Source organism: Erithacus rubecula (genome assembly GCF_903797595.1).
Source record: "Erithacus rubecula genome assembly, chromosome: 14".
NCBI classification, from domain to species: Eukaryota; Metazoa; Chordata; class Aves; order Passeriformes; family Muscicapidae; genus Erithacus; species Erithacus rubecula.
In genome coordinates, this window is record NC_136666.1 from 2,812,114 (window position 1) to 2,836,639 (window position 24,526).

At 45.7% G+C, this 24,526-nt stretch overlaps 1 protein-coding gene across 13 annotated transcripts in view; it reads left to right on the forward strand.

Annotated features, from left to right (window-relative positions):
• Nucleotides 1–24,526, forward strand: part of MYO9A (myosin IXA) — a 164,032-nt gene that overhangs the window by 133,492 nt on the left and 6,014 nt on the right. For 4 of the 13 annotated variants that reach the window (XM_079317793.1, XM_079317794.1, XM_079317805.1 and 1 more), the window contains 20 exons: nt 2,709–2,789; nt 3,647–3,757; nt 4,717–4,839; nt 5,327–5,476; nt 5,588–5,898; nt 6,811–8,430; nt 9,667–9,748; nt 10,265–10,471; nt 14,969–15,081; nt 15,470–15,626; nt 16,014–16,241; nt 16,516–16,632; nt 17,099–17,287; nt 17,666–17,713; nt 18,362–18,473; nt 18,941–19,002; nt 21,486–21,678; nt 22,167–22,295; nt 23,891–23,996; nt 24,383–24,514. In XM_079317793.1, the coding sequence (XP_079173919.1) occupies nt 2,709–2,789; nt 3,647–3,757; nt 4,717–4,839; nt 5,327–5,476; nt 5,588–5,898; nt 6,811–8,430; nt 9,667–9,748; nt 10,265–10,471; nt 14,969–15,081; nt 15,470–15,626; nt 16,014–16,241; nt 16,516–16,632; nt 17,099–17,287; nt 17,666–17,713; nt 18,362–18,473; nt 18,941–19,002; nt 21,486–21,678; nt 22,167–22,295; nt 23,891–23,996; nt 24,383–24,514 (4,271 nt within the window). Of the gene's footprint in view, nt 1–2,708; nt 2,790–3,646; nt 3,758–4,716; nt 4,840–5,326; nt 5,477–5,587; nt 5,899–6,810; nt 8,431–9,666; nt 9,749–10,264; nt 10,472–14,968; nt 15,082–15,469; nt 15,628–16,013; nt 16,242–16,515; nt 16,633–17,098; nt 17,288–17,665; nt 17,714–18,361; nt 18,474–18,940; nt 19,003–21,485; nt 21,679–22,166; nt 22,296–23,890; nt 23,997–24,382; nt 24,515–24,526 lie in introns of all 13 variants that reach the window. The other 9 variants (XM_079317799.1, XM_079317802.1, XM_079317800.1 and 6 more) reach the window with 9 other exon arrangements.

Below are 24,526 nucleotides of genomic sequence, written 5' to 3' on the forward strand. Positions count from 1 at the left end.
ATCTTGTGTTACAGTGCAGTTGCCAGTCAGCAATCCCTAGGGTTAATGCAGAGAAAATAATCCTCCAAGGACTTGGCAGTGCTGGGCTCACAGTTTGGCTCAATGGTCTTAAAGGTCTTTTCCAACCTAAATGTGATTGTTCTATATGTGCATCACATCTTGGAAACAGCTACAAGGCATGCACAAGCAGGTGGTAATAATGGAAAGCAGCTTTTCACTTAAAGTCTGGGTTCTAAGCAAGTCTGGGTTGGGTTTGACTTGTAATTTTCACTGCTTTGGGTTTTTCTTTTTTCAGAGATGTGGTTTATATTTAGAAAGTCTCCGTGTGTAGGTGTGGGTAAGATTAAATAATTAAAAATGTATGCACACACACGTGTGTATATAATTAGCAGAATGTGCATCTGTATATTTATGTATTTAGCCTTGTTTAATCTAATGGTATTCTTGTCAAAATTCACTCCTGCAGAGTTTTATTCATACCTGTGGATGGGTTGAAACAGGGATGTCTTGGAGTGAAAGGCCTTCCCAAAACCTATTTATGCTCCCAACAAAACTCTGAAAATCCCCAGGGGGCACAACTGATATTTTTTTGTATATTTTCACAGCACATTCAAATCAAATACCCCTAATTTCATTGAACACTTTTTAAAGAGAATCATTTTGAGGGACAAAGCAGCAGCATTACCTTTTTAATCAAGAGCAAACTAATAAAATTGCAGTGCATGGAATTGGGTCACAGGCAGGAAACACAAATGTTTCCTATCATGTTTTTTTTTGCAGAGAAACACTGCTTTGTGTCTAATGCCTCAACACCAGGCTTGCAGCTGCTCCATCTCCTATGGATTTCCACTATCCCTCTACTTAGGGTCATCTATAGGGGAAGTGGCTGCCTTGAAGTGTGCACTGAGGGATGCAGGATCCCTTTCATGATGGAAAACTAAACCACCCATACCTAAAACTGTAGAGCTCCCCTTTAACCCACATGCAGCTGCCCTAGAGACAGGGATAGAACAGTTCCTGAAAGGCCAAGCACAGGTGGTGAAGGAGTGGATGGCTGGAAAGTTTTGCTGGCAGAGGGACAAAGGAGACAGGTACAGGGTTAATCCAGTGACCTCACATGTCCTTTGAGGATTCCCGACCACCAGATGGCTGAGGGTGCCTGCACCATCTGCCTCACACAGGATGGCCCTGAGGGAGTGGAAATGCACATCCCATTCCCCCATTTCCAGCACTGCAGCACTCTGCTGCCTGGGTTTTTAGCAAAGGGGTTGTGTCCCTTGAGCATCCCCTTTCCCTCCCACTAGCCTGTGTAGGCACAGTGGGATGCTGCAGCATCACTGCTGATTGGGAGCACCCAAAAGGCTTCTTTTGTGTCAAAAAGGAGTAATTTCAGATTTTGAAAAAGCCAGGAGCATGCCAACAGAGGTCTGCCACGTCATGGCATTCCTGCTGCTCCCTGGGACAGGAGCAGTGATATTTGCATGAAATTAATGTACAGAATACAGCTGCATCACATGTGCCTGGGATCTATCCCTTGCTCCTTCCAAAATCCTGGATGTGAGTGAATTTTTCTAAACAAGAAAGGCTTCCCAAAAAGATGTCTTTGAAATTATCAGAAGAAAAAAAAAGGCTTCCTGTCAGCTGATCTGTGGGCAAAATGCTTCTTTGTAATACCACGCCAGTTTATTAACTCCTCTATTCCAAAATTTATACCTCTGCTTATACTAAATGTGACAGAATATCCTTTACATGACTGAGTTTTAAACTCTATTAAAATCAGGAATAATCAACTCTGTAGCACCTTACCTGTGTCATGTTTGTAATGTGCTCAGCAATTAGAGATACCCCAAGTATTTATAGGAAACAGCAAAAATATGTGGCTGAGGAGCCTTGCCAGCACCAATGGACCCAGCATACACTGGTTTCCAACCTGGTTTTATTCCAAGAGCTTGTAATTCATCCCAAAAAGTCAAAGGTTTGCAAGGTAAAGGAGCATGACATGCCACTTGAGCAGCTGGCTGTAGAGTGATGCCAATGTGAATTCATTTTATGGGAGAGACTTTTAATGGTGATGAATAAATAAGGGGAAATAGAAAAATGGAACTAGGAACCTGCTCAATTCTCAGTGATCCTTCAGTCAGGAACATGCCAGCACTGAAGCTCTTCTCTAGAAACAACCTCTGAAGTGTTCAGAGTTTCAGGCTTCAAAAATTATTGTGAATTCATGATTTTCCCTTGGCAAAACTTTCATTAAAAACAGTTCATTTTTAGGACAACAGTAAAGTTTTGAGAATTAAAAATCAGGAGTAAATCCTGCTTGGAGTCCCTTTTGATAAAGGAGAATTTGATTTATGTTTAAAAAACATCAGTGGTTGTTTGGTGCCAGGTGTGAATTCTTGTCTTGGGGCGCCCACTCATGGCTGGAAGAGGTTTGTAGTGTGGAGTGCCAGGAGAATTTGGGCTCCAGGGGAGGCAGAGATCTGAAAATCTAGCCCAGCATTATATTTATCTTTGGTTTCTTTTTTGGGGACAAAGACAAAATCAGCACAAGTTGCTTGTGCTAAAACATTCATTTGGGGGAATAATTTCCCATGTGCCTCATTTTACTCATAATTAATTCCAATTTCTGTTGGTTTGTGATTTTAGTATTTGGATTTTCATTATCCACTGTGGTCTCCTCTCCCTTCCCTGTGTCTCCCCTGTTGCAGGCATCCCTCAACAAACTGATGGAGACCCTTGACCAAGCAGAGCCATATTTTGTCAAGTGCATCAGATCCAATGCTGAGAAGGTAAATGACATCCTGTGAAAGTAATCCTGCTAGAAATCAGCCTGAGAAACTTCTGTCCAATTTCACAAGGAGTTAGATAGGAAGCAAATCCTCAAATGGAGTTGGATTTAGAAGATTTGAGCAAGGGGAAGCATGGATTTATCACTTGAGTGTCGTTCTTGTTAAACTGAACTGGCTCTTCTATTTGTAGAAACACGTGTATGCAAATGCAGTATTTTAATTTATATGAAAAATATATTGGCTTTAATAGATGAATTTGACTGCTTTGAAACTTCTGACCACCCATAAGAGAGATTTATAGAGCCATGAATTCACTTGTGCTGGGTCTGAGCCCTAAAGCTTCCTTAAAATAAAGTTGCCATAAATAAAAGCAGATACTTTTAGAGTATACTACATTGATCACAATTACTCATATTTCTTAAATTTGACTTTATCTAATTGTGTCATGGACCAAGGATCCTCTCTTCAAAATGTAGGGATGCTTTGTGGATTAATCCTTCAGAGTTTTACCCAGGCATTTAAAGATAAACCTTTTTGTATTGGAGATTATTTAGTTGCTTGACCCATTAATTGTGCCTTTGGGGGATCTTATTCAATTCAAATGCAAAAAAATCTTTTTTTTGTGGTTTTATTTCTCTGGTTAACTGTTTGAAATTCTCAGAAGCAAACAGGATTCGATCCCAGTGGGATTAGTTCAGTTCCTGAGGACCCACATTCCCTCCCTCCTGTAGCATCACTGACAATGTGTGTGTCCTGCACATGTGCTACATCTGCTGAACCCTTCACCCATCCACGCACTTAAAAGCCCCAGTGAAAGGAAATATTTGCTCATGCTTGCTGTGGTTGTCCCCTTGCAGCTGCCCCTGCGCTTCAACGACAGCCTGGTGCTGCGGCAGCTGCGCTACACGGGGATGCTGGAGACCGTGCGCATCCGCCAGTCCGGATACAGCTGCAAGTACTCCTTCCAGGTCGAGTACAGGGGCTTTCTGCTCCTTCTCCCACCTTCAGCAGCATTAGCACAGTTGTCTGAGTGTTGCTGGTCCTTTTCTTATCAGGGTAACTGCTTTCTAGTGGATGCAACAGGCTGTTCTCTACCTATGAGCCAATCTAGACTTCAGGGAGGGCTGTGAGCACTGCAACATGGTTTTTGAACAAAACCAGTGCTTTTTTGCAACATGGACTGCCTTTTGGGAAAAAGTGTCTGATTTGCACGTTCTCTTCTGCATTTGGAATTACTGGGACAGTGTTTGCCCTGTTGTATTGGCTGTGTCCCATCAGGAGGGTGATCAGCATCCTCTGAACTGCTAGAGTTAGCCAGCTTTTCCTGTTTTCTTCTTTTCCATGTGTTTGCCAGGTTTTGTGTACATGTCAGTCCTTTCATGCTTTCATGCTGGTGCTGATTGGTTTCCTGCTAGCGGCTGCTTTGGGGCAGACATCATGTTCTGCACAGCAGCTGTTTAGAAAAAGAAAAATGCTTGAAATTTTTTTGCTAGGAGCAGGGCTCCTAACCTTGCTTGGGAGGATCTATCCTCTTGTACCTCCTCCACTCTGAATCCTCATAGCAGTAATGGCTGGAGCATCTGAGGGATGTTTTGCAGATGTTGGTATCCTCCTTCCATCGTGGCTCTTGCTGGGGATGTGGAGCATTTATTTGCTTGGGACTGACCCTGTGGCTCCTGCAGAACCTCTCTTCCCACGCTGAAAAGCATTTGAACCTTGCTGGATCCCTGCTTTGATGTCTTTCCCATCAAACCACAAATGTTGGATGAAATGTGGTGTTCCCCAGTGCATAAAATGTTATCTGTCCTTCTGCTCACTCCAGAGGTCCCGTTTCATGTGGCCAGTGGAGCAAATCTGTTATTTATGGGAGAAAGAGGCAGCAGGACCCAACTAACCAAATCTTGGTGCTGCTTTTTTTTCCTTCCAGGATTTTGTGAACCATTTCCATGTCCTTTTGCCACAAGGGGTCAGCCCATCTAAGCACAATATCCATGATTTCTTCCGGAAGATAAAACTTGTTCCAGACAATTACCAAGTTGGAAGAACAATGGTAAATGTTCATCCTCAGCTCAGCCTTTAAGACACAGATATAACATTTGCTTGTATTTCTGTCTGATAAATTAACATCTATATATGGTTTTACTTAATGAAACTATTTTTCTTCTGTTTACCAAAAATTAATGATTTAAATGAAACTTTTAATATTATTAACTTAAAAGAGCAAGGAATAGTATTGTTTTGTTATTGATTGTAATAAGGCAGCCACAAAAAAACTCATGTCCTTCAAAATCTCTGTGTGTGTGGATACTTAGCTTGATATGATGGTCCTCATTTTGCCTTCCCTGATGGGAAAGCTCTGTAATTCAGAATTTAGACAGTCACAGGCTGCTGCAAAATCTGTTAGAGTTGCCTTCACAAAAATCAGCTCCTCAACTTTCCTGGGAGCATCCAGGACACAGAAACCAGGAAAATTAAATCATTTGCCTTGTGATCTGGGAAGCTTTCCATGCTGGTGTCTTTTGGGTTGTTTTGGCCAGGTTTTCATGAAGGAGCAGGAGCGGCAGCTTCTGCAAGACCTGCTGCACCAGGAGGTGCTGCGCAGGATCACTCTGCTGCAGCACTGGTTCCGCAGCCTGCTCTGCAGGAGGCAGTTCCTGAGCCTGCGGCACGCGGCCATCACCATACAGGTGGGTGCTGCTGTTGGATTCCACACTGGCAATGGAGAGGTTGCATGAAGGCAGCTGCTGTCCCATCTTCACACAGCACCCATTACAAGGAACCCCCTGCTGTGTTCGCAGAGATGTTGGCGTAGTTACCAGAGCCGAAAGAAAGGCAAACCGTCCCCAGACGCCGTGGTCCTCAGCAGAGCCGCTGTCATCCTGCAGACCCACTGGCGGGGCTTCGTGGAGCGGCGGCGCTTCCTGCAGATGCAGCTGGCAGCCCACCTGGTGCAGAGCTGCTGGCGGGAGCACGCCAGGCGCCGGCACGCCGCCGCCACCAGCATCCAGGCGGCCTGGCGGGGACACCGCAGCCGGCAGGCGCTGGCAGCCCGCCGCAGCAGAGCCGTGTGCCTGCAGGCCGCCTGCCGCGGGTACCTGGCACGGCAGAGGTAACACCGTGGGGCTCTGGGGAAGGGAAACCTGCTCTTTGGTGATGCTCACAGTGGGAATCAGGGCACTGCAGTGACTTGCACAGGGTGGTGTCCCCTCGTAGCATCCATGATCCTCTCCCGACCTGCCCTGGTCCTTGGTTTGCCCACGCTTTGGGCTTTTTAGCTCGTGTCCTGCTCTTGGAATAAGCAGAGCCTATTTCAGGTTGGAGCACGTAGGCAGTGCAAAGCCAAGGCCATAAATACTTGCAAGGGTTTTTTTTTTTTTCCCCCTTGGCAGCAGCACCAGTTTAAGTAGCCTATTTTTAACTCAGATTTCTTCACCAATCTGGTTGCTGTGCTGGCTCACAAGGACAAGGGATACTGGAGCCAGCTGCTGTGGGGGGCACAGGCTTTCCAGCCATGCCTTGGCTCGCTGGCTGGGAGGCAGGTCACGATTCACTCTCCAGCGATGCTGCCTGCAAGGTGTGGAGCACCTTAACATCGCTTGGAACATCTGGGAGCTGCAGAGACAGCTTGGTGCCAGGCACAAGCCCCTGTTAGTTGTTCCAGATGCAGTCCAGGCAGGATGGCGAAGATGGAGAAATCAAGGGGGTGTGATGGGTTAAGCTTTTCTGGCTCCAACAGCTTATGAAGGAGCTAGACCAGGGATGGAGTCTGGATTCCCTGCCATCGGCACAAGAAGAGCTATCAGGTGCGTTGGGGCAACCCATCAGTAGCAGAGATGGCAGAGGAGGAGAAGGTTTGAAACTGAACGTGCCTTACCTAGTCTTGCACCAGAAGTGCAAGGAGGGTTGCTTGAGATACTGGTGGTGATGAGGTGGTGGTGGTGGTGGTGGTAATAAGACACCACTAGTGCAGTGCCTTGAGTGGACACAGGGCTGAATATCCTGGTTTTCTGCTTTCTTCCAGGTTTAGAGCTTTGAAAGAGCAGCAGTTAAAAGAGATGCAGCTGGAGAATGGCCTGGCGGGTAGAGAAGAGGATGGACTGGAAGGAGATGTTTTGGAAATTAAGGGCTCTGACCCATCTAAGTGGGAGGACAGCTCATTCGAAGAGCGAGTGAGAGCTGTAGAACAACATATATCACTGATGGAGAATAATCGTGTGAATCACATGGACCCACTGGATACTTCCCTGTACAAAAGACATGAGAGAGCCAGCAGCCAGAGTGGGATGGACACCAAGGAGGAGATCATCGTGAGAGAGAGGCCCAAGTCTCTGGAGGATCTCAACCAGAAAAAAGTGGTTCGCGCAAAGAGGGAAAGCCGGAGGATGAGGGAGCTGGAGCAGGCAAAGTTCAGCTTGGAGCTGCTCAAGGTCCGTTCCACAGGTGGGCTGTCACCTTCAGAGGAGCAGCTCTGGTCCTCTGAGCTGATGTCAGAGGCACTGCATTCCCCTCAGGGAACCCCAGAGAGCGAGAGCTCTCAAGGGAGCTTCGAGTTGTTAAGCAGCGAAGATACCTCAAATAATAAACCCGTTTCCTTAGTCTTAGATGATCATGATGCACAGTCATTTTCTGTGGACTCCCTGCCCAGCAGTCCCCAGGCTCAGCTGCAGGAGAAGCCTTCCTGTGCAGCAGATGGGAGCAGTGATTTGCCCAGCTGCAGACAGACCCCAGCAGACACGGTGCTGCCCAATAACCTCAGCAGGAAGGAGCGTGGGGTCGGTGGCCCCCAGAATGTTATAAAAGCTCACCCAAGAGAAACCCTCCTTTCCAGCAACCTCCCAACTTTCTACATTCCACCACAAGACAATGTGAAGATGATGGAGAATAACCTGAGGAATAAAGCAGTGGAAAAAGAGGAAAGGACAGTTACATTCTCCAAGGCCAGGAAGGACTCTGAGTCAGACCAGGGCAAAGCCTTGGGGGAAGAAGAGGAAGAGGATAAACCCTCCACCAAGAGAGAGGAACGTGGGGCAGTGACAGCAGCACAGGCCCTTTCTCCAGGTTCTGTCATCAAGAGACTGGAAAAGCTCAACGTGGAGAAGGAGGAACGGCAAAAGCAGCTTCAGCTGCAAAATGAGAGAGAGATGATGGAGCAGATTCGCCAGCAGAAGGAAATCCTGGAGAGACAACGCAAAGCCTTCGAGCAGCAAGGGAGGGTAGAGGCTTTGCAGAGGACAGAGCAGAGCAGAGTGAAGGACCCTTCCCTCAAACCAGCCAAAAAAGCAGACAGCCGGCCTCAGTCAGTGCTCATCCTGCACCCCCAGAGCAGAGGGGAGCACAGCCCCGCCCCAGGCTCGGCTCCAGCCTCAGCAGTGGACATCAAGGGTCTCACTGTTGGCACCAGGGCAAGCTCTCCAGCCCACAGTGCCCCCAAGGACCGACCTGTCAGCATGTTTGTGGAGCAAAGAGAAGCTCTGGAGCCCCGCTGCCATTCCAAGCCAGCTCTGGACCCCAAGGACCACCCGGGCAGCCACTTCTCAAGGACAGAGCGCCTCCGGCAACCGCGGCTGCCCAACCAGGCCACTGAGGAGACCAGGGCAAGCTCCATGTTTTTCACTCCAAAAGACAGTCCCTTCGGCCTCCAGTGAGTAAAGAGAGAGTGGGCTTTCTCCTAGGCTTTCTCTATAGGCTTTCTCCCAGGCTTTCTCCATTGGCTCTTTCTTCTGCTAGGGACCTTTTTGTACAAAGGGACAGAACGTTGTTTCTGGAGTCTACATACATCCCATAGTTAAACAGAGGGGTCTTGATCTTCTAGCAACAAGGGGATGGAGGTCAGAGAGAAAAGAAGACCTGGAATATGGTTTCTCAGTCTCTTACAATGTTATATATTCCAGGGGAGATAATCATGGACATTAGCAGGTGCAGGGAGTCAATAAACCGGCTCAATACTGTTGCTATTTGCCCTACATGAATGGGGATAGGAGTTTATTTCTCAAAGTAAAAAATTATTAATAAGTTCTTAGGATTTCAGCTAGTTGGAATAGAAATGACTCAATGAGGCAAAAAATTCCAGGATTTTCCTTGTTTCCCATAGAATTAATACATCCAACAAAGCCATGTGGATGGCATGACCACTGCAGATGAAAAAACGCCAGCTGTGCCGAGAGAGTTTGGGAGTGAATGCTCTTTGGAGACCCTATCATTCACATATGTAATTAATTACACCTGTAATGGACTTAGTTGCTCAGCTCCAATGCATGTCTTAACCTTGAGCTGTTCCAGACTCTGGAGATGGCAGTAAGATCTTGGGACAACTTTTGCTCCCACTTTATTGTGTTGCTTAAGGTGCTTTGCCTAATTTTGGGGTGGTTTTGGCCAAATAGGATAGAAATGACCCCCCTCCTAAATCCTGCTGCACCCTTTCCAAGGCAAAAGTTCCCAGTGAATGACTGTAACTCAAGTTACCTCCAAGTGTCTTGTAGTTTCTCTGCCATTATGACAGGGCAGGAGAAGATTCTGGTTGAATTTTCTTTTCCTGGTTCATCCACAACATGAACAAGCGACAGGAAGAAAGAGACATTAAGAATTTCTGTATTTTAATTTTTGCTCAGCAACAGAATAGTCACATTTGAGAATCCCAAAGTACAAAGGTAAAATCCATAACCACCTTGCTGTATAAGGTTGACAGGTAGAATGTTTTCTCTTTTTGTCTTGTGGTATTAAGTCCAATTCAGAAGAATTCCAAGCAATTCCAAAACCCCATGACCTCAGACTTGCAATTTAGTCCTGACTGTTTGGACTGTGTGCTCTCAGGAGCTGGGCTAGCATGGTGAGAAGGCTTTTGGGAGAGGATGAAAGATCTCTGTTCTGTGTGTTTCAGCAGAGAGGCAAATCATCAGTGCCTTTCCAAGGGCGAACTAGCACGGAAGCCATTTAAGATGCCGGGGTCTGGCAGAGGCGAGGTGAGTTGTGACTTGTTTGTTTTCTCTTCCCATGAAAAGGAAAACATAAGTTATTGAAAAGGGGGAAGCAACTTATTTTGCCAGTTTTCCCTCAAAAACTTCAAAGAAGTGAACTCTGAAGCACAAGGGCTGCTAGACCTGGGTAGGGAAGGGGGATATGACAGCACAGTAACCTCCACACCTTCTCTTAAAATAAAAAGCCCTGTAGGAATAATTTGTAGCAGCTCTGGATAAAAGGATCCCGTGATCCTGATGGCAAACACTGTCCAACGCCGTCTTGTCTTGGTTTGGTTTAATGTCCGTTTGAGTAACACCCATGATTGTCCATTTTCACTGTCCTGTCTTGGTTTTTGTCCTTCCTGGTCCTTTGCTGTTTTCACTAGACATAATACTGCAACCCCTCCATGGGGTTCAGTGGCACTCAGAGATGTCTTAAGGCTACATGGGTAGAGAGTCCTTTTTACTTTAAAACCCTTCTTTTCGTTTTGTTTTGTTTTGTTTTATACTTTGGTCAAGCAGGTGCCCAGACCGAGCCATAAAAAGAAAGCCCGCATGGCGCGGACGCGCTCCGATTTCTTGACTAGAGGTACTTTTGCTGATGGGGAGGGGGATACGGAGGAAGAGGATTACGATGGCAGTTTTGAGTTTCTTCTCTCCTCTGAGCACCCTCCTCACACCGAGGCAGCCCGCCTGGGGCAGGCCTGTTACAGTGACTCCGAAATGGTAATTGTGTCCGATGTGATGGGGAGGTGAAACTGAGCGAGAGCGCCTTTCTTCGCTAACCTTAGCTGCACTGATCCCTCCACTGCTTCTTTTCCCACTCCCAAGGATGCTGTAGATGGGTAAATTTGGCAAACATAGCAGAAACAGAGGCAAAATCATGGAATCGCAGAATGGTTTGGTTTGGAAGTAACTTTAAATCTCAATTCCAACTTCCTGCCATGGGCAGGGACACCTTCCACTGAGCCAGGGTGTTCAGAGCTCCATCCAAACTCTATTTCTTGCTCCTGGGTTGATTAAACATCCACTACACTTCCCACAGTTTTCCTGGAGCATTACAACTTGTATTGCACAATTACCTGGTTTGGGTGCTTCAAACTCAATCCTCCCATCCTCCCCTTGGAATATTTTTTGCATCTGTAAAAAAAAAAAAAAAAAAAGGAAGTAAATGTTGTCCAAAAAGCAACAGACAAAAAAAATATATAAATCCTGCAGCTTTTTTACTTTTGTTTTTTTATCGTTAGCTACAATATCCAATGATTATTCAGCCCTCAATTATCAGAATGATGCTGGCAGACAGCAGATTAGAGAAAGTTAAACCATGGAAATTGGACAATGAAATTGTAATGAGAGTGAAATAGTGGGTTTAAAACAAAGACAACCAACCTAAGTGTTTTTTCCAAGCACAGGGATGAGTATCCTTTAGCAGGTCCAACATGAGCCAGCACAGTGGACTTTTGTATCTCAGGCTTAATCTCCCACCCACATAAGCTGCTTTTGGAAAATCACAAACCAAGAGGTTTCAGGAGTGGAAGAGGCCAACAGATTCCAACCTGATTGGAATTTTTTTTCCAGAGGTGGTGGAGATGTCCAAATAGGAGTGTGGAGAAACACCGGGAATCATGTCCTGCTGTGAGAATTTGGGTGGAGTGCTGGTTAGGGCTGCCATGTTCCTCTCCTCCAGCTGCAGTACAGGATGTGGAGCTGAGTATAAAATCACAAAAAAAAGCATGAAACAAAAATCCAGGGATTTATTTTGTGCCACAGCATTGCTGTGGGTCTGGCAAACATCCCGTGAGATCCTAAAAGCTGCTTTTCCAAGAAAAGCAGGTGGCCAAGGAGGGCTTTTCATGACTTTTCTTTTAGCAGATCTTATTATAAAGGATAATTTTTCTCAGGATAATTTCCTTTCTGGAAGAGGGCAGAGCAGAGATTTACAAATTCCATATATTTTTTAAGCCTGCTCTTGATAAGTTTGTTGGGGGCTTGGGACAGGAATACTCCAAATCTGATTGAAAGACACATCTCTATGGACTGAGATAACCTGGCTGTACTTTTATGCAAGTCCCTGCTTGTGGATTGGAAAAGGGAGAATTTTAAGTATTAAAATGTACTTTTTTTACATAGAATCATATAGGTCTAGGTTGAAAAAGATCTCTGAGATTGCTGAGTCCAACCACAAACCCAGCATTGCCTTGTTCACCACCAAACCACGGCCCCCCTGCCATACCTGGAGTGCTGTGCTCCTGGAGGCTGCCCATGTGCAAAGGGAATTGTAGCTGCAGGAATCATTCCCTCTTGGATGTGAAAAGTGCTGTGCTGGTGCTTGGCAAGCTCCATCTTTGGGAGCATCCTGGGTCACTGCACTCCTTGGAAGTGCTCCTTGGGACTCTGCTCACCTGGTTTAACAGCTCTCACTGCATGCAAGTAGCAGTAGGTGTCACCTCTCTCCTGTCTCTGCTGTGTCCCTCTTCTCCTCTGCTCTCCAGCACTTGTTCTAACTGGTGGTCAGGACTTTCCCCCCTGGTGTGGTGAGCTCTGCTCTCTAGGCCAATGCTCCCTCTGATGCTGTGTGCTGTGTGCTGCCTTCCATCTGTATGTCCTGCCAATGTCCAGTGTTTCCATCTGTATTTTGTATTGCAGGTTTGGGACCAGCCTTTGGGCATGGGGCTTTTTTGGGTCAGGATCATCACAAATAGCAAAATATAGAGACTGTTTATTTGTATTAGTTAGCAGAGCCCAGTTGGTTGTTGCAGATGGCAGAGAAGAAGCCTGTGATAAAGCTGGACTGGTGCTTCTTGGGGTGTTTTGGGTACAAACACAAAGGTACAGAGATTGGTGTCTGTCCAGACCATTGGTTGTGTCCTGTGATAGTCACATGAAGGCAAGTCTGGCAGTGAATAGCCCCTTCACACAGCTCCTGCCTCCAGCTAGGACTTTCCAAAACAGCCTCTGCACGTCCTGCTCAGCAGCCAGTGCTGCTGGCTGGATGAATGAGAGATTGCATGCAGCCCCATGGAGCTGAGCATATGATGAGACACCAGCTGCACTGCCTGTTTGCCCATTTTTTTCCTGGTCATCAAGTCACTGGTTGTGTATCCCAGCTGGAGAGTAGAGGCCCACTGAATCCAATGCTCCTGACCTACGTTCAGAGCAGCAAACACCCAGAGCATCTGCAGCCCCAGCTGAAACCCATGTGGCACCAATACATGAGGTGCCTGCTGCAGGTACAGTTGACTCCAAGGTCCTTTAAGGATTAAGGGCTTCCTGATAAGACCAAGATTCAAGTTTTTGGCTGGTGAATAGCCAGGGGTTAATCTATCTTGCAGCAAGACCCAAGTGGGAGGAGCAGCTCCTGGCTGTTCCTGTCAGTACATGTTAACTTCACTTTTGTTTGGCACCTAAGCCTGGAGAGCTTTTCTGCAGCAGCTGCATAAATGGAAAGCCTTGGCTAGAGGAATCACACCAGAAATATCCTCTGGAAACATCCTTAGAGAGTGGGACCTGGATAACAAACCAGTCATTTTGCTCCACCCACCTCATTAAAGCCATAAATTGACAAAAATGAGTCCAAGTACCTGCCACCAGCTGATCCCAAGTACAGCTGAAGAGCTAGCAATGAAGGAAGATCTCTTGTCCTGAGCTACTCAGAGAGAGCTTCAGGAAGTTTTTCTGTGCAGCATACAGCACTGCTGCCTGCTGGGACAAGTCCCTTGACCATAGTTACCTTATGGGTGGGTGAAACACAGGTTATTCTGTCAGAGGAAAAATACTTGGTCCCTTCCTCATACAGGAGACAACTTCAAACCCCCAGTTATTGCCATTTGCCCTCATGATGTTTGTGGTGTTCCCACAAAGGGTATTTTCTGGCTCATCTTGATGTCTGAGAAGGTTTCCCATCCTTTCCCTTCGGAATTTCCTGGCAGAGAACCACAAACAGAAGGGTCTTGTGCCAAAAATGCCTTCTAGTCTTTATTTACTAAAGCTAGAAACTCAAAAGGTTGAAATGATTCAAGAACAAAACCATATTTTGGGGGCAAGTATTTAACAGATAATTTTTAAAACAAGTAGTTTTGAGCTGGATGGAGATCACTTTTATAGGTTTTTGAATTACTTTTTTCCCAGTATCCATCCACAATTTCTATATCATCACCTGAATGTAAGAATGACAAGAACAAGATCTCTTTCATGGTTTAGGCAGTTTCTGGCTTTCCCAGTGTTAATTTTGCCTTGCATGCTGCCATCTTCTGGCTGGAAGAGATGTTAGTCAGGGGGAGGGGGGAATAAGACATGTAAAAAGAGTAAATATGGCAAATGTGACCCCCCTTGCAGCCTACTTCTTATAGAGTTTTACTTAAATATTTTAACAGAAGTAAAATAATTTCTTTAAAACATAGAGCATTCAGTTGAGAAGTTGAGGTGATAGGTAAACTACAGGAGATATTTGACCATCATTTTTCAAGTCCTTTCATACAACCTGATTCTCCACTTTCCTCGTGCTGAAAGTTTCTCCTCCAGGAGGCCAGCTCCCAGATCACAGCTGCAATTGGAAAGTAGAACAAAAATTTAGGTATTTTTTTAAATATGGCAAGTCTATTTCTGAGCTACTTCATGGGATCCTGTTAGGTTGAATTACTGCAAATTCATCCCACCCTTAAAAATGATCCAAGGGCATTTTAAATGGTAGCAAAGGTGGAGATATTTTCTATTAAAGCTGCAAAATCTCTTCGTTAAAGGGTTCCTTTTAGTGTGTCCTTGGCACAAAGACTTTGGTCTTTTTTTCTGTTAAGTGCTCAGCAAGAATTGGAGTAGGAACTTCTGCTGGGACAGATCCAGGTGGTTAAAGGTTCCCTGGGGGAGTCACTTCATTGTGGCTGATGGGACACTCTGGGTGGAGAGCTGAAATGTCTGGATGAAGCTGTGCAGGCTGAGCAGTGAGGACCCATGGCTTGGTGCAAACTGATTTTCATCATGGATTGCTCAAGGAAAAAGAAGGTTGGACCTGCTTGAAGAGTTGGAGCAAGGAAAATGCTTCTCTTTATTAGGAGTCATTAAAATATTTCTCTAGGGGCTCATCAGGACTGTAGGTTTTCACCTGTTAGCAAATAGAAATAAAGATGTAGGAGGTGAAATAGCTGATTTTTCATAGAGAAAAAAAAATTAACTGATATCCCAAGAGCTGTCTTATTTTTAAATGGTTCATGCTTGGAATTGTTACAGACCGTGCAGCGATTCACCTCTGGGGAAGGCCAGGCCAAACTGCACAAAACCATGTCCCAGGGGGAGATTGGGAAGCTGGTGGCCACACAGAAGAGTCTGGTTCCAGATGGGAGGTAGGAATCATGGCTGGAGATGGCAAATCCTTCCTGTGACCCTCCTGCTCTCCAACACGTTATTGAGCTACCCAGGCTCCTTTGGAGCTCCACCTGCAGCCTGAGTTACCCATCCCACCTTTTCTACATGACCATGGACAGGCCCAATTAGGTCTGGCTCACAACACAATGAAGTTTTGGTGATATGGGCTGCATGTCCTGTCCCAAACCACCCAATCCCATACATGAAACTGAAGTTTCTCACCTTTGCTGAGGAGGAGTAGCCACATTTCCATGGTAGAAATTGTGTGGATTTATCTCCTCAGGAAGGGCCAGAAGATTGAGATAGTTTTGGGTAGAAAGACCTTTCCTAGTTAAGACAGTTCCTATTTCCATGACTTATTTCCAGGCCTCAACGAGCCAAGATGAGGTTTTGGGTGAAGGGAAAGCAAGGGGAAAAGAAGACCCCCCGGGAGAAGCTCGCTACCCAGTCTGAGCTGCTGGAGCTGTATGCAGAAGAGGAAGCCCCTGGCAGGGAGGCCATTCCTGGCTTGCAGCTTGGTGAAGGTATGTGCTGGGGGGACACAGGACCAGTTGTAAGGAGAGAGAAACTGGGTTGGGAAATTGGAATATGTCCATGCTGGTTCATGTCTCTTAATATGTGGATGGTGTCAAGCCAGAGCAATGGCAAGTAGGTTAGAGGGTGGGATCCATAGCAGATCTCAGGGAATTCCATGTCACTAATCCTTCCAGCCACCATCTGGACATGGACAGATGTTTCCTCTCTTGAGGGAGGAAGTAACCTAACAAGGCAGAAATGACATTTAATCTTCCCGTGAGTTCTACACCGTGCTTTTCTCCTCAGCAGGTTTATTCCAATGCCCATCTCCCTGTTTTAGTCACAATTATTTTTCCTCTGCTCCTCAATCTCCTCCCCCTTTCCATTTATCACTGCAGAGTTGGGTCCTCAGCACCTGACGCCCCCGCGGAGTCCCGAGCTGTCAGGCATCTACCGGCGGGAGTTCAAGGAGAACAAGGAGCCCTCGCCCAAAGTGAAGCGCAAGCGCAGCGTCAAGATCAGCAACGTGGCTCTGGAGCCTGTGCAGTGGCAGAATGACTCCCTGCAGATCATAACCAGTGCCAGTGATCTGAAGAGCATGGATGAGTTTCTGCTGAAAAAGGTAACTCCTGCCCTCACTGCTCCACACATCAGCGCAGAGATCCAGGAGCAGACGGAGGCAATAAAGCAATAAAGTGAAAACCATCCTGTGGGTAGCTGTAGTAATGCTAATAATTCATCTAAGGGTGTCAGGGAAGTCTAGAGGAGTTTTTTTCATGCAGGAGAAACCACCTTGTGATCGTGGTGGTGCAGCTGCTTCTTAGTGCTGCTTCATCTCATGCCAGCTCTGCTGCACCAAAAGAGACCTGGGTGCAAAAACCCCCTTGTTTCCCCAGATGAATGAACTGGACAATGAGGATAGCAAGAAGGACACGCTGGTGGATGTCGTGTTCAAGAAAGCACTGAAGGAATTCCGACAGAACATCTTCAGCTTTTACTCCTCAGCATTGGCAGTAAGTGACCAGATGGTGGGTGGGACTTCCACCTCCAGGAGAAATGGGCTATTCTGGGTCCTCCTGGTGGTACAAGTGTTGCCAAACCCTCCATTTCTAGTTTGCTCATCCCAAGGAATAGATGTGTTTCCTTTGTATTCAGTCCCATAATTAAATTTGGACTAACTCTTCTGCATGAGCCAGCTCTGAGGATATCTTGGGTGTAGATTTATTCCCAGCCAAAGGAGAGATGACAAAAAGCCAAAAAATTCCAATTTGTCACCCAAAGTTCATGGAACCCTATGTGTTACCTTTGCTAGTCATGGAGATGTCTTATCCTTTTTTCCTTCTCTTTATCATACTTGGACTTTCCCCAAGCAGCTGGAAGTCGGTGAGGCTGAAGTAATTTTCTGGAGAAGAAAAGCTCTCCAGAAAAATCTGGGCTGTATAAAAATCACTTTTCTTTTTGCTTCTGTTTCTTTAAAAGATGGACGATGGGAAAAGCATCCGCTACAAGGACCTCTATGCCTTATTCGAGCAGATTCTGGAGAAGACCATGAGGCATGAGCAGAGGGACTGGAGTGAGTCTCCAGTTAAAGTCTGGGTCAATACCTTCAAAGTCTTCCTGGATGAATACATGATAGAGTACAAACCCCTGGACTACACTGTGGGGAAGGTACCCAGCACTTTTCTTACACCCCCTTGAAGGTTTGGGAACGATCTTTCCATGGGGTTGTGGCTCTGTAGACACCTGTTGTCTTCTCTGCTTTAAGCTGAGCTGGACAAGGCAAGGTGTCACTGCTGGTGACATCAGAGCTGGAGCAGCAGCTACTCCCAGCTCCAGGATGAAGATAGGAAGAACTGTCCAGGGAAATTCCAAAACTGGAGTGATCCATAGGAGAGTTTTCTAGAGTGACTCTTCTGGGGCTGTGACTCTGCAGGTGCACTGGAGGATGGGGCTGGAAGGCACTTGTCACTGTTAGCTATGAGCCCTCTGTACTCTTTACCTGGAAAAATTGCCCAAAAATTGAGTTAAATCTCTTTCCCTCATCAGGTGCCAAAAATCGAACGAAAAAAGAGAAGGAAAAAGGAAGCAGATGTGGTGAGTTAAGCCTGCACATTAAAAACTCAATGTCCCTGGGGCCAGAATCAGGAGACTAACTTGTGACACATCCTGGTCTGAGATCTGAACATCAGCCCTGAAAGGACATGTTAAAAAGATGTTTGAGGTGGATTTGCTTTGCTTGATCAAGGATCACTTGAGTTGGCTCTGAAAACATGTCCTTCATCAGCCAAGACATACATGTAATGTCAAAGGTTGTTAGAAAAGGGCTGAGAGTAAAATAGTCTCACTCCATCTTTCTGCATAAGTTTATAGTATGTGTTTTACATCCCCAGCATAGACAGCAGGACATTACATCTCCTATTTTCCTAATGGATATGATGGTAGTAGGAGTGGTGCAGGTGCAGAGCCAAAAAAAGAGCCAAACCAGATGCACAGGAAACTTCCTTAACATTAAGAAGTTGACCTGCCAAGCTCAGTCAGAGTTTCCAACCTGCTTCCATGATGGTTTGCTTCCCCTAAAGGATGGATGTTGGTTTGGGTTGTCTGTGGCTGGGCTGAAAAGGAAATAAAACTATCAGATAAAAGCAAGAGCTTTTTAAAAATTGAATAGCTATCTGTGCTCTTTACTTTGCAGCAGGCTGAGCACCAGCTCCCTTTTCTCACCATCCAACTTTTATCCTCCAGGTGGAAGAGCACAATGGTCACATTTTCAAGGCTACCCAATACAGCATCCCGACATACTGTGAATATTGTTCCTCCTTGATCTGGATCATGGACAGGGCTTCTGTTTGTAAATGTAGGCATCCTTTCTTTGATCCTTTTCTTGTGCTTCTATCACACTGATGAGTTGGGGATTTTGAAATGTGTTTATTGCTGTTTTCTCCAATCCCATGCTCAAATAATTTTGATTTTTTTAACACCTGAAGAGCTCTGGGGAAAGTTCTTAAGGTTTTTGAAGTCAACTAGTAAGTCCATCACAGCAGTCCTTCCTGGCACAGTTAGTGAACTTTGTGTTAGTCTGAGCTGATCTGTTTTGGGGGGGGAGGGTTTAATGTTTCACAGATGTAAATAGGGCATCTTTAATTTTAAAGGCTTCGTTATTTTTGTTTGAGTGGATCTAATAAGACTTGGCCCCTGGAAACTGCAAATCCAACATTCTTTTGACTTGATAGTTCTGAGAAGTGCTTATCAATTCACATGAATTCCTGTTTCTCCAGCAATGTGACTTTCAGGATAATGAAACACTCCTTTTCTCCATTGCAGTATGTAAATATGCTTGTCACAAGAAATGCTGTCTTAAAACCACGACCAAGTGCTCCAAAAAGGTAAATGTCTCTCATTACTTTGCTTTCATTAAATACTTGAGACAATGATTCCAAGTTGGTATAAAAATTATTGGAGGTGCAAAGCTTGATAGAATACTGGAAATAACCCTCCTTTCAGCAGAAGCTCAGACAGACATCCCCAAGGTCTCTCCAACCAGAGTTTTGTAGATATTTTGGGAACTACACAGTGATGAGTCACTGTACATCTGCCCAGTCATGCAGCAAATGTTGCAGTGTCATTCCCTGCCTTGTAACCACACATAATAATAGGAATTTCCCTAGATTTGTAGCTTTTAATGGTTTGAAAATGTGGTGTTATTCTTGGAAATACAGGCTTTTTCTCATACTAATGGTCCTTGCTTGCCATGGATGAGCAAGGAAGGGCAGGTAGAGGATATTCACTGCCCTCTTTAGAGGGGAATTAAATATTGTTTACTGGATGTAAGGGTATGGGGAACAGGGTGAGTGCAGCAGGTCATCCAACTAACAATGAATCATCAAGATTTGGTGGGTTTTTTTGTAAATAGCTTATTTTGTGCCCAAAAGAAGGAAATGGATAATAATGAATGGAAAGTTTTATCAGTTCCCTGGGAGGCTTCTCAGGGGAGAACAACCTCCATAATACACAGCCCCCAGAAAACTGCATGAGTCCATTTTCCCCAAGGAATAATCTGACTATACATTGAAGGTGTGTGTCTGTGTGTGAACATATTTGTATTTGGAATGCATATAGAACTTATTCTGCACTCCTTCCCTTTCTGACACTATTTCTGCAAAAGCTGGGAATGTCTCATAAGAGTTTGTACTCTGAAGTCTGGGAGCTTCATTGAGATGCTTGATTAATTTTTTCAGACATTCTTGGAGCCACCTTTTTGTTGTGATTTCTTTGCACAAGGAAGTTTTTGTGCTGCACCCAAGGAAGCAAGTTCACTGTGTCTTCATGGGTAGCTTTGCACTGGGCTCTAGGAAGGCTCCAGTTTCTCTGTGCTTGGTGAATTTGTGTTTTTAGGGTTGTTCTTAGTGACAGGGAGCTTCAAACTATCAGTCATGAGAAAGAAATGGCATGGAGACCTTCTAACCATCTGCTCTCAAGGTTTGTAGGATCAATTAAAGGATGACATTGAGTGGGAAAAAGAAAAAAAAGCAATTGTAAGGGGAGCCACTGTCTTGCTGAAGGTGGAGTTGAATCTCACCTTTCTTTGGCTAGGGCTGAGAATTTATGTCAGTATTTTATTGGATCTTTGGACTTTTCACATCTAGAATCTCCAGAGCAAGAGGACTTTCTTCATATTTAAATTTGCCAGTTATCAACTCTACAGTGAGTTTTTGCAGCTGGTATCCTGACAGGTGTAGAGAGGTCTTTTCAAGTTCTTTTTTTTTGCATCTTGTTTGTTCACTGATATTTTGTAACTGTCAATGCTTGAAGTTGATCTAAACACACAAAATTCAGATTTGCCTGTTATGCTTTGTGCATCTTTGGGAGGTGAAATCATCCCTGCAGATGGTGCCAGAGGGACAGGAGGTAGAAGAGGACCATGCCCAACTGCCAGGCTGGGAATATAACTACACTGGGGTGGTTACAGAATGAAAATCCAAACTTGCCTTCGGGTGCATGTCCAGAGACCAGGTGTCCTGGTTTGAAGGACAAGTGTCTGAAGCTTCTCTTTGAAATGGAAAATGTAAACCCCCTTCCTCCAAATTATTATAATCTTGAAATTAAGTGGGCTCTCAGGCAAAGATAGGAGGCATTAGGAATAACAATTCTTTACTAGGAAAATTAAAATAGAAATGCAGTATTACAAAGAACAATCCCAAACCCTGCCAGAGTCAGAATCCAAGCTGACACCCGTCAGTCAGTCAGGGTGTTGGCAGCAGCCCCATTCAATGGTGGCTGCATCCTCCTGCAGTGGCAGATGTGGTTCAGCTGGAGCAGTGCTCCTGGAGAAGGTGCAGTTTCCTCTGAAGGTGCAGGGATGATGTGGAAAGGTCTGGCTTTCCTCTGGAATGCAGTGGAAAGAAGGTGCCTTGGTGTCCCAAATCTCAGTTTTTCTCTGGGTAGGAAAGGCTTGGCTCCTGCCCTGGCTGGAGCATCTGCCAGTGGGATGATGGAATTTGATCAGTCCCACAGTGGGGCTGAATGGGGCAGCAGCAGATGATATCTCCTGGAGGGAGGATGGGCTGTGGAAAGATAAAGATGATTGCCCCAGCTGGTGTAAAGCTGGCCCATTAGCAGAGAATATGTGCCAGGAGATCAGGGGCACTGCCCCACCCATAGATGGGGACAGAACACACATTGCTGGCACATCCTGTATGCAAGCCAAGACACCAGGTTAGCATTGCAAGACCTGTGTGCTGTCCCGTCCTCCTTCGTAAGACTCACACCTCTCCTGGCTCTGCCAAAGGGCTCTGAACAATCGGATCCAAAGCTGCACCAGCATTGCAGGCAGAAGGATCCCAATCCCTTTTTCCCTTTTCCTGTGCAGCACGACCCCGAGCTGTCCCCGCGGCAGTTCGGCGTGGAGCTGTCCCGGCTGACCAGCGAGGAGCGCGCGGTGCCGCTGCTGGTGGAGAAGCTCATCAACTATATCGAAATGCACGGGCTCTACACAGAGGGCATCTACAGGAAATCAGGCTCCACCAACAAGATCAAGGAGCTGCGGCAAGGCCTCGATACAGGCAAGAGGAGGGGGAAAAGATCCGACATGGGGAGGAAAATTCTGCAGCAGCAACGTTGGATGGGGGAAGGTGGAATGCTTGAGCATTGCTGGCTCTGAGCTCTGCAAGGAATGATTTCACACTAACAGATGTAGCTCAGGTCACCAACTCATGAGGTTTTGGGAGCAATCCACAAAAAATAGTCAGTCTAATTGAGGGAAAGTGCTGCCTTTCTTACACCCTAGCAATCAGTAAGAAAAGAAATCCTGATCCCACCTGAAGTTATTTGCCCTGGAAAATGTATTTCTAATTTTACCATGTGGAGCTGAAATCAGGTGCTGAATTTTTTGCCATTAAAGGCACATAATAATTTTTTATTTTAGAATAATTTATGCCTGAAGAGTTTGGGTTGGAAGGGACCTTTAAAGGACACCTTGTCCACCTTGGTCTTCGTATTGATTATTGTCTCTTGTTCTTTTCCTTCTTGTTTTGTGTGGTGCCAAACCCAGACATCGATAATGTGAATTTAGACGACTATAACATCCACGTCATTGCCAGCGTGTTCAAGCAGTGGCTCCGAGATCTGCCCAACCCCCTCATGACCTTTGAGCTCTACGAGGAGTTCCTGCGTGTGATGGGTGAGGAGCTTCCCTCACTGCCCTTTCCCTTGTGTCCTGGTTTGAAGGACAGGTGTCTACCAATAAAGGCAGGAGCTTCTCTTTGAAATGGACAATGTAGACACCCTCTCTCCAAGTTATTATAATTTTGAAATTAGGGGGCTCTCAGGCAAAGATAGGAAGCATTAGGAATAACAGTTCTTTACTAGGAAAATTAAAATAGAAATGCAGTATTACAAAGAACAATCCCAAACCCTGCCAGAGTCAGAATCCAAGCTGACACCCGTCAGTCAGTCAGGGTGGTGGCAGCAGCCCCATTCAATGGTGGCTGCATCCTCCTGCAGTGGCAGATGTGGTTCAGCTGGAGCAGTGCTCCTGGAGAAGGTGCAGTTTCCTCTGACGGTGCAGGAATGATGTGGAAAGGTCTGGCTTTCCTCTGGAATGCAGTGGAAAGAAGGTGCCTTGGTGTCCCAAATCTCAGTTTTTCTCTGGGTAGGAAAGGCTTGGCTCCTGCCCTGGCTGGAGCATCTGCCAGTGGGATGATGGAATTTGATCAGTCCCACAGTGGGACTGAATGGGGCAGCAGCAGATGATATCTCCTGGAGGGAGGATGGGCTGTGGAAAGATAAAGATGATTGCCCCAGCTGGTGTAAAGCTGGCCCATTAGCAGATAATATGTGCCAGGAGATCAGGGGCACTGCCCCACTCATGGATGGGGACAGAATACACATTTTTGGACACATCCTGTATTGCAACGCAAGACACGTTGGTAGAGGGAAATGGTGGCCAATTTCAGTGTCAGACTTTTAATTCATTCTTCGTTTGGTTTTGCCAAATTGTATTTACCTGGATTCAAAGTCTGATTTTTTGGCTATAAAGATTTTTTTATGCAAAACCTCAGGCAATTTGGTGTCAATTTAGTGGCTTTTGCATCATGTTTCAGCTAATTTCAGCCCCAGAGTTCCATCTTTTAAGTAGTAAATTTAAGTGTTAAGAATGTAGTAATACTAAACAAGTCTAGGCCACAGTGACATGTCTAAACAAGTCTAGGCTGTAGTCTGTACCATATGCACCAACCAAACTATATTTAACTGTTTTTCTCCATATTTTGCTGCCTAGTTGTTTTTCTGCACATTTTGCCATTTCTTCGCATACTTAACTGTTTTACTGTATATTTCTTAGTTTAAACCAATGTTTATAACAAGTGCACAAAATGTGTTTTAAGTGGTTTTCTGCAACTTGTTAAAACCCTTCAAAGCCACTAAAACATAAATTGTGCTAAATCAAGAGAGAAGGAGCTAAAAAACAGAATACCAGAATTAAAAGACCCAAAATAAAGGTAGGTGGCAAAAGTTCTAAACAGCAACCAATCATGGTACCTGAAAGCCTCGTGCAGGGCACATAAACAGCATAAAAGCACCAATCAAAAATGAGTAATCACTTGAACAGTAGTCTTAAAATGTGTAATTAAAACTAAAAAATAAACAGTAAATCAGCTTCTGCATAATATTATTAATTTACTCTCCAAAAGTTCTGTTTCTCACAGATAAGAAATAGCACTTTAAACAGGAGGAGGAAGTAGAAGGTGCCCCTAAACACGGGTGGTTTCTCCACAGGGCTCCAGGAGAGGAAGGAGACGGTGCGTGGGGTGTACTCAGTGATTGACCAGCTCTCCCGCACCCACCTCAGCACCCTGGAGCGCCTCATCTTCCACCTGGTCAGGTAAGGGGGCCTGGGCAGCTCAGGGCAAAGGCAGGATGTCCTTCCCCAGAATGGCTGAGACTTGTGCATCCACCGTGTGTCCCAGCAGGTGGCCATAGGGCTGTTTCTCCAAGGGATGTGTTGATGAGTGGCCTCTGCTGTGCTCTGGTCACTTGTGGTTCCTACAGCTCTGTGGTACCTCTCACCACTGCAGGGACACGCTTTTGGGTGGGAAGGGCTGGTTGTTGCCTTGGGAATATCTGAGATGCCTTCAGGTTTTGTCTTCCTCCCTCAAAGCAACATTTCACCATAGAAATGTCATCCCCTCTCTTCATCCATGACCATGTGCAGGAGGTGCAGTGGAGCGCCTCCACCTCTGACTTCTCTCTTAATCCCTATTTTTCCAGGATTGCCCTCCAAGAGGAGACCAACCGCATGTCAGCCAACGCCTTGGCCATTGTGTTTGCTCCCTGCATCCTCCGCTGCCCCGACACAACAGACCCACTACAGAGTGTTCAGGACATCAGCAAAACCACCACGTAAGGGCCTGG